This window comes from Mastomys coucha, unplaced genomic scaffold, assembly GCF_008632895.1.
Source record: "Mastomys coucha isolate ucsf_1 unplaced genomic scaffold, UCSF_Mcou_1 pScaffold22, whole genome shotgun sequence".
Taxonomy (NCBI): domain Eukaryota; kingdom Metazoa; phylum Chordata; class Mammalia; order Rodentia; family Muridae; genus Mastomys; species Mastomys coucha.
Genome location: NW_022196905.1, coordinates 66,864,174 through 66,873,647, shown reverse-complemented (window position 1 = coordinate 66,873,647; position 9,474 = coordinate 66,864,174). Strand labels below are relative to the sequence as shown.

At 42.6% G+C, this 9,474-nt stretch overlaps 1 protein-coding gene across 6 annotated transcripts in view; it reads left to right on the top strand.

The window, feature by feature from the left end:
• Usp46 (ubiquitin specific peptidase 46) overlaps window positions 1-9,474 on the top strand; it is a 96,584-nt gene that overhangs the window by 63,978 nt on the left and 23,132 nt on the right. For all 6 annotated transcript variants that reach the window (XM_031342727.1, XM_031342725.1, XM_031342724.1 and 3 more), the window contains one exon: window positions 2,371-2,600. In XM_031342727.1, coding sequence (XP_031198587.1) covers window positions 2,388-2,600 — 213 coding nt within the window. In that variant the 5' untranslated portion in view covers window positions 2,371-2,387. The remainder of the gene's footprint in view (window positions 1-2,370; window positions 2,601-9,474) is intronic.

Below are 9,474 nucleotides of genomic sequence, written 5' to 3'. Positions count from 1 at the left end.
AGAGAGAGAGAGAGAGAGAGAGAGAAAGAGGAGGTGAACTAGTGCAAATTTTAAACCTAACACCCAGGAGACAGAGACAGGCAGATTACTGTGAGTTCCAGTCCACCTTACACGTTTAGACTCTGTTGCAAACGTGAAACTTAATTAATCAGTTAATTTTATCCTCCTTTCTAAATTAATTAATTAATCAACTAATTAATTAAATTATAAAGGGGAGAGGATAAGGAAAAGACAAGGTTTCTCTTTATAGCCTCGGCTGTCCTAGAACTCGATCAGTAGACCAGGCTGGCCTTGAACTCACAGAGATCCCCTTGTCTCTGCCTCTGCCTCTGGAGTGCAGGGACTAAAAGAGTGTATGGCCATCGCTCAGCGGAAGCCATTTCTTCTTTTCCCATTGTGCGTGAAACAAAAAGCGGAATGTAAATTTAAAAATTGATATTTGACATCCTATTTAGAATGATTTCTTTCTTTCTCTTTTCTTCCTTTCCTCTTTCTTTCTTTCTTTCTTTCTAACATGCTGCACTCTGGGAAAGTATCATTGTAAGGGTAAAATGAAACTGTCTGAGGCAGACTTTTGCATGCTGTACTCCCTGAGCAGAACAGCAGTACCTTATGAACTGTGAATGGAGCAAGCACCCGTTAACCTAAAGAGGCTCTGGCATTAGAAGTAACGTGGTGCTATAGTTTGGGTGTGACGTGTCCCCCTAGGATCGTGGATGCTCAGTCTGTGGTTGCAGATTCTCTGCTGGTGGTGATGTTCTGAAAGGTCATGGGAACTTTAGGATCTGGGATGTAGCTATGAAGTAGTGAGCCTTTGAAGGAGACACCTGGTTCCTAGCTCTTCTCTCGTTCTGAGTCTCCTGTGCACCCTGAGGTGGTGGCTTCTGCAGTACTCTACTGCTCCAGTGGCTGGGGCTGAGCAAACAAGGGTGGAACCCTGGAACCTCCAGCCCAACAAATCCTTCCTCCTCTGAGTTAACTTGGTTGGGTGTTTTGTCAGTGGTGAGGACAATAATACTACAGAAAAGTCAGTGGCAAGGTTTCCAATCAGCAGTTTTTGTTTTTTGTTTTTTGTTTTTTTTTGAGGGGAAATGGTGATAGAAACATGTTGTATATTCCAGAAATTTTACATTGGTTTTTCTGATTATTGGACTATTTAATGTGGCAACTTGTATCTGTCCTAAATTCCACCTTACTCCAATGAACTTACACGGTAACCCAGTATTTGTTTGACAAAGTTTTGTTTAATTTGATAGCTAGCGTTAGAAATTGTAATATTTATATATGTTAGAATAAACGTGATTTGAATAAAGAAGGAAACCAACCATCCCAGTGCAGTTGTGAGCAGTTGTGGGCAGTTGTGAGCAATGATGAGCAGTGGTGAGCAATGATGAGCAGTGGTGAGCAATGATGAGCAATGATGAGCAGTGGTGAGTGGTTGTGAGGGATTATGAGCAGTTGTGAGCAGTGGTGAGTAGTTGTGGGTGGTTGTGAGCACCTGGGCTAGCAGTAGAGGCTTCTAGCATCTTGCTTGTCCCGACAGCAGGGGCAGCAGTAGGCTTAGGGCATTTGTGTTTGTTTTTGGAGCACTATGAGAATGTTAGCTGTTCACATATACTTCACATTGCTTTCATCTTTCATGTGAAAGTCTTCCAGGCTGGTCTTAGGTTTAAGCAGGAAGAGAATTTAGTTGCTATGGCAAAATGACTCAATGACTAATTAGTCCCTGGGGTCACATGTTAAGAATTGCTATTTAGGGGCTAGAGGATTAGAGTTCAGATTCCCCTCTCTGCTCAAAGCCAGCTGGGCAGGTGTGGTAGCTTGTGTGTGTAATCCCAGCAGGTGGAGCAGGTGGAGGCTGAGAAAGGGGTGGGTGGAGCAAGCTGGCTAGCCAATAAGTGAGTGCCGGAGTTAGCGGTTAGGGAGAGAGCCTTTAAGGTGGAGAATGGTCGAGGAGGACCATGCCAGTATCAGCCTCTGGCCTCTTAATACTCATGCATACACAAGTGTGCACCTGCTCGCATGCGTGCTCCTCCTCCCAACACACACACTGCATGCATACAGGCAAAACCAATAGATAATTAAGGTTTTTGTCTTGTAATTTTGTTTCTTTTCTAGAGTGAATTTAAGTTTGGTTCATTGTTATACATGGCTATAGGGAGAGAGGGGATATTAGTTTTTGGTGGGTTGTAGGGCACAGAAAGGAGTGATTCTTTGGGAAGTTACTCATTGTAATTGCACAGTAGAGATGAAATATGCCACGCCTGTCCAGTCTTTGGATATAGTTACTGAAGCTTGTCATGGAAAGCTAAATATGTCTGTTCGCTCTTCAAGATGCGGAGTGTGAAATGATGACCTTCTCCTTTCCAGATCTCTTTGATAACTACATGCAGCAGGATGCTCACGAATTTTTAAATTATTTGCTAAACACTATTGCGGACATCCTGCAGGAAGAGAAGAAACAGGAAAAACAAAACGGGAAATTAAAAAACGGCAACATGAACGAACCAGCAGAGAACAATAAGCCAGAGCTCACCTGGGTCCACGAGATTTTTCAGGGAACACTCACTAATGAGACTCGATGCTTGAACTGTGAAACTGTGAGTACTGGGGGGGGGAGGGGGGTGGGTGAGGGAGGGGTCCAGCTTCCTTGTATATGTGTATTGAGATATCTCATGCTTTCTGTTGCCTTCAGTATGTGTGGACGTTTTTATACCTCGGACGCTCAGGCGCAAACTCTTGGAAGTGTGGGTTCATGGTTATGTCTGTCTCAGCTGGTAGGAGCCGAGTGACGGAGACAAGCATCCGGCACTCACTTATTGGCTAGCCAGCTTGCTCCGCCCACCCCTTTCTCCGCCTCCACCTGCTGAGAGATGAGAGGTTGGGTTACTGTACTCCATGGATGGATTTTAGGGCTTAACACTGAAGTGTTGGACTAGACTGTGACCCACTTAAGAAGTTTCTCATCATGAAGAGGTCAGGGGTGATGTGGAGACCATTGCTCTGACTTCTGGGAGTCCACTGCAGTGTATCCTACCTAGAGGGAAAGGAAGATTGACTCCTGTCTGTTACTCAGCTGGGTAGGTGAGCGGCCTGCCACAGAGTTATTTTGGCTATTGGGTGATCCTGTGTTCTTTGTTGTATCTGGCACATGGAAGGCCCTTAAAGCCATTTGGGTTTAAGGATATCTTCTCTTGGGAGCGACTCAGTGATATGTTTGCTTGTTATATTTAACTTAAACTTTGAGAGTGGCTTCACGTTTTGCTAGGTCAGAGCCCAGCTGCCTGAATTTTTCTATGCGCTGCCTGATTCTCAAAGACTTTTCCAACCTTCCCATGACATTGCAGTTTTCTTCTCTGTCTTCCTGTCCTCATCTGTAAAACGGAGACTGTGAGCACATTGTTCCACCCGTGTCTGGGAAGAGTGGATTTGGTGGCGTCTGTTTAACTCGAGCTGTACTTGACACACATCAAAGTATGTAATGGATGCCATCTGTCATTTATCCCAACTGCTAAACCCACAGAAAGTCTGTGTCCCTTTAGAACTCTCAGATTTCTTGATTCAGACAGACCTGGCTGAATATACATTTTTCTGGGGAGAAGAGATAAGTAGCTTTTAATAGAATCTGCTCCAGGCCCCTGGTCGTGGTCTGCCCCACGGCTGTTTTCGGGGCCATCCCTCATGGGTGATTTAAACCAGGGCTTTTTTTTTTTTTTTTTTAATACTTGTGACCTCTTTTTAGCCCAAGGAATTTTCATATGACTGGTTTATAAAGTAGGCATAAAAACCAAACATTTACAATAATCGTAAATTTATTTTACAACCGTTCTTTGGGGTCCATATAATTTTACCATTTATTACAGTTGGAACTGTATTTGCATTCTAATGGGATGTGTGCACTTGTTTATTTTCACACAAAGAATTCAATCACAGCTAACTCTTTGATGCTGTGGGATGCAGAACACCTTTAGTGTTTTTCAGAGGTGATCAATATTTTGATTTTATAATCATCAGTGCTGAAAACCCTGCTGCATATAAACACATAGGAAAAAATGGCAGAAGCGTGTTTAGGGCCATTTCATAACGTATTAGACATCCTATCCAAATCCCAAGACAAAATTAATGTCACAATTTTTGTATTTGTGCTTTTAAGAGATGTTTTTATTTATTTTTGGTGTGTGTGTGTGTTTGTATGCCTGTGTGAGTTTATATGTACCCCATTCATGCAGATGCCCTCAGAGGATGCAAAAGGCTGTTGGATCCCCAGGAACTGGAGTTACAGGAGCTGCCCTGTGTAGGTGTTAGGACCCCACTCCAGGTCCTGAGCAAGAGCAGTGTGTGTTCAGAACACACAACACTCAGCCACGGAACCATCTCTCCAGTCCCCACCCAGCAATATTTAAAAGGAGTTTAGTAACTGTAACAAGTAGCTGGAACAGCAGTTTTGAAAAGCAAGCAGCCTAGCCATGAGCGGTGGCACACGCCTTTAATCCCAGCACTCAGGAGGCAGAGGCAGGCAGATCTCTGTGAGTTCAGGGTCAGCCTGGTCTACAACGAAAATCCAGGGCTACACAAAGAAACCCTGTCTTGAATCCCTCCACCCTCAACCAAAAAAAACGTCTAACACAATCCATATTAATTTAATACTTACCTGCTGAGGAATGGTAGCAGAAAGATATAAAGTGTTTCTGTAATTCAACCATTGTTTTTATAAGAGCAGAAAACTTTGTGTAGGATGAGCATTGCAGTTATAAAATACAGTAGTCTCAGACCTGAGCCCATGCGTTTCAGGCAGTATTCATTGGCAGGGCTGAGATGGGATGCATGGTGCTAAATGAGATTGTTGTGTGTTCAGAACCAAGACTTCAGGGAAGTCTCAGAGTAACAAGGGTGGGGGCCAGCAGAAACACCCCAGGTTCATTGTGCGTTCGATTGATTTTGGCCATCGTGTAGTTGGAACCCTTTCATTACTAAGTTTTCTGCAGCTCCCCCATTTTATTTTGTGATGCCACGTGGGGTCACAATCCACAGTTTAAGAAGCAAGCTGTCAAAGAGTAGAGGCTTATCACAGTTCTGAGGTCAGGAGCCTACTGCGTTGGCTTCTGACAAGGGTGTGCCTCTGGTAGAGACAGAGAAACCGAGCTTTCTCGACCACATGCATGACCAAAAGGCTCCATTTCTCCACATACCCTAGATTTCCTGAGTGGAAAGCCAATGACAGTTTTGGGAGGTCACAGCAGCCCTTTGCAAGTTGTGATCCTTAAACAGCTAAGAAATGTAAGAAATGTAGATTCATGCTGGGCGGTGGTGGCTCACGTCTTTAACCGTGCCATTTGGGAGGCAGAGGCAGGCGGATTTCTGAGTTCGAGGCTAGCCTGGTCTACAGAGTGAGTTCCAGAACAGTCAGGGCTACACAGAGAAACCCTGTCTCGAAAAAAACAAAAAACAAAAACAAAACAAAACAAAACAAAAACAAAACAAAACAAAAAAAAGAAATGTAGATTCATACTTCAGCATCAAAGAGAGGCAGGAGGCTCTGCATCTTTGACGATCTTTTTGATGTGTCTGATGCATTCCGTACCGACATGGTTAGAAAACACAGAAGTCAAAAGGAGACTAAAAATTACAAGTATTCCTTCCATCTGGAGATGATACATTTATAACATTTTTCTAAAAAAAAAAAAAAAAATTGTGATTATATAAGCCTAGAGATCAGCACTTGAAAATTTACAAATGCACTCACCAAAGCGTCTTTGATACAATCCTACGTATCTGGATCTCTACCTACCTTCTTTTCCTCCCTGTTTTCTGACCCTTTATGCTTTGTTTTTCAGTAAAGTTCAAGTGGCTGCAAAAGCTGAGAACAATACAATGCATGGTGTGTGTGTGTGTGTGTGTGTGTGTGTGTGTGTGTGTGTGTGTGTGTGTGTGTGTGAGCCCTAGGATTGATGAGCTAACTCTGGCTCACCTTCATTTCCTCTCCTTCCATACCTCTCCCCCCTCAATCTTGTTTATTATATAAACACACCCCAGATATCATTTCACTTGCAGTTTATTTATTATCTGTCTAGATCATTAAAAATTAAGTCTTTTAAAAAGCGCAATATGATTTTCACACCTCAAAAGAGTTCTGCTATTATTCACTCAGTGTTGATGTCTGCCTGATTATGTCCTGTAGCAGTTGGTTAATTATATTTTCTAATTTTCTATTTTCGTGGGGGGGGGACTGGAGTAAGTGCATATGAGTGCACATGCATGTGGAGGCATGAACTTAATGTCAGAATCATCCTTCATCACTCTTCTGGTCTCTTTGTGAAGCCCAGAGCTCACTGATACCGCTGATCTCCAGAGCCAGCGTGCTTTGTGGATCCACATTCTCTTGTTTTCAAGGCAGAAATAAGTGGGTTACCATACCCACTCAGCATTTAAGTAGGTTCTGGGAATCCAAACTCCGAGTGCTCCTGCTTACACAGCAAGTGATTAACCACTCAGCCATCTCCACAGTCCAAATGTTGGTTAATTTATGATCCTTATACCAGATGTGTGTTAATCTATAATTTATCCCCCACCTTTCCTTTTCCTTCTTGTGATTTATTTGTTGAAGAAATCAGTTTGTCCTATAGTATTTTCTACATTTTGCAAACATCTTTGTGATGTTATTTACCTAATTAAATTTTTTTTTTTCGAGACAGGGTTTCTCCGTGTAACTCTGGCTGTCCTGGAACTCACTCTGTAGTCCAGGCTGGCCTCAAACTTAGAAATCCACCTACCTCTGCCTCCCAAGTGCTGGGATTAAAGGTGTGCACCATCACCGCCTGACAAAAAATTTAAATTATGTGTGTGTGTGTGTGGGGGGGTGTATGCTGTGTGTGTATGTGGTGTATTGTGGGGGGGGGTGTGTGGTATGTGTGATGTGTCCTTATTGGGTGTGTGTGTATGGTATGAATGGTGTGGTGTGTGTGGTATGTAGGGTATGGTATGTATGGTGTGTGTGTGTGTGTGTGTATGTGTGCAGATGCCAAGGTGGTTTTGGGAAGTCAGAGGACAGCTTTCAAGTGTCAGTATCTCCTTCTACCATGTGGGTCCTGGGAACTGAACTCAGGTCATCGGCTTGGTAGAAGAGCCCTTACTACTGTCTATTGTCCTTTTAAGAGCCATCTCACTGGCTCCCCGTTTATCCAACGTTTACAATAAAATGGCAGCAATTCTCTAGTAAGTCTGTTTCTGAGAAGTCCCTGAAAGACTTCTGCCCATGCACACTGAAAGGGTTACTTGCAAGGAAGGCTTGGAACAGTATTTTATCCGATTCGTTTTTCACACAGTATATTTCGATCATCCTTTTCTCTCCCCCACCTTCTCCCAGATCACCCTCATCTCCCTGCCCATGTTCTTTCTCTCTTTCTCCTAAAACAAATCATAAAAAGATTGAAAATCAGAACAGACAGAAGACCAAGAGGAGACAAAAAGCCCACAAGACCAAACCAAACAAACAAACAAAAACAAACAAAAAACTCCCAAACCAACAACAACAAAACAACCCCATAAATATGTTGTGTTGACTAACCACTCCTGGGCATGGGGCTTACTGTATTATGGCTGAAATGCCCAGTGCTTCTCCATTGGAAAAAGCTAATTTTGGAGCAACATCTTAAAAACAAAACATTGCCCACATCCCCGCCACTCTGTCACCAGCACCATCGCTCTCCAAGTCCTTCCCAATCTCGCTTTTCTCCTTCTCTCACCCTCTGCCTCTGAGTTCATCATTATTTCCAGCTTTATATATTCTTAGCACTTGCTTTGCAGTTTTTAAGAATATTTATTTTCATTATTTTTAGTTTATGTGGAGGTGTGTGGGTCGGCATGTGGGTGCAGGTGCCCATGGAGGCTTGAGGCACCTGGTCCTCTGGAGCTGGAGATGGTGAACTGTCTGACGTGGTGTGATCTGAACTTGGGTCCTCTGAAAGGGCAGCAGGTGCCTTAACTGCTGAGCCTTCTTTCTAGCCCCCTGCTTTGAAGTTTTAGGTATGATATTTCTACATGTTTATTCTTAGACATGTAGTTAATTCTGTGCCTTTATGTTTATATGTATGTGTAAAATAATATATAGATAGCTTTCTGAACTTGTTTTTCTCATGTTTTTAAGATTCAGCCATTTGATTGTGTATAGTATATGGTTTGTTGTTTTTTATTGCTGTGTAGTATTTTATTTCAGAAATGTACCACAGCTTATTTTTCCATTCTTTGGTGATAGTCTGGTGTTAGCTTTCTCTGAGACAACTGTGCTGGAAACTCTCTCACACATATCTGGTGTGTGTGTGTGTGTGTGTGTGTGTGTGTGTGTGTGTGTGTGTAACTTCTTTCTAGGGTATCCCTCAGGCACAGAATTGCTGGTCAGAGAACACTGCATCTTCAGGTGTACTAGGTAAAGCTGGTTGGTTTTCACATGGTGTCGGTTAGCTTAGTAGAGTTAGTTACTCATGTTGAGCTCTGTGTACTAGGTAAAGCCGGTTGGTTCTCACATGGTGTCGGTTAGCTTAGTAGAGTTAGTTACTCATGTTGAGCTCAGCTTTGGGATTTTCCAGTAGCCAAGTAGCTTGCTCTTTGTCTTTTGGATTTTGAGATGTAATTTTTTTTTTTTTTTTAATATTTTTTCTCCCACTAGTTTTTAGTGAAATTGACTTGACTCTATGTTGTCTTGTGTGTTTGGGGATCAACATAGTTGTATAATCACATTTCTATAAAAGAGTGTACCTTCATTCTGATCTTCTCTGGAATTCACTGCTTTTCTCCATACCCTTAACATTCAGGGTTCAGTTTGGCTTGGTTTGCTGTTTCCATGAACAGCCGTGTCATTTTCTCTGTCATTTTCCTTTGTTCCTTTTGTGTCATTTCCTTTGGTTTAGCATCCCTGGTGAGGTTCACTGCATCTTTGTGTGATGTGTTAGCTCACTCTGTGTTACTGCCATGCGGTGACTTAGTGGATGGATGATGACATTCATTCACCGACTTTATGGTTGATGGCTATCTGGTCATTTTTACCTTGGGGCAAATACTATGACCAGTGCTCTTGTGGATATTGTAATACATAAAATCTAGTTACAGAATTCATGTTTCTTTATCCTGTGTCTCATGAAAGTAGATGTATGAGATAGCAGATTATGTTTATCATTAACATCATTAGAATGTGTCCAGTCCCCAAGATCCTATACCAGTTTACACCCTATGTGAGCATTCTACTATGTGAGCATTCTATTTCTCCCTCTGTCTCTATTTTTTGTATAGTATATGTGTGTGTGTATGTGTGTGTGTGTGTGTGTATGTGTGTGTAGACATGTGTGTGCAGGCAAGCATGCATGGACACATGTGGAGACCACAGGAGGATGTCAGGTGTCTTCCTCAATTACTCTTTACCTTAGTCCCTTGAGAAAGAGTCTCTCACTGAGCTAGGAGCCTGTTGTTTCTTCCCTAGGCTGT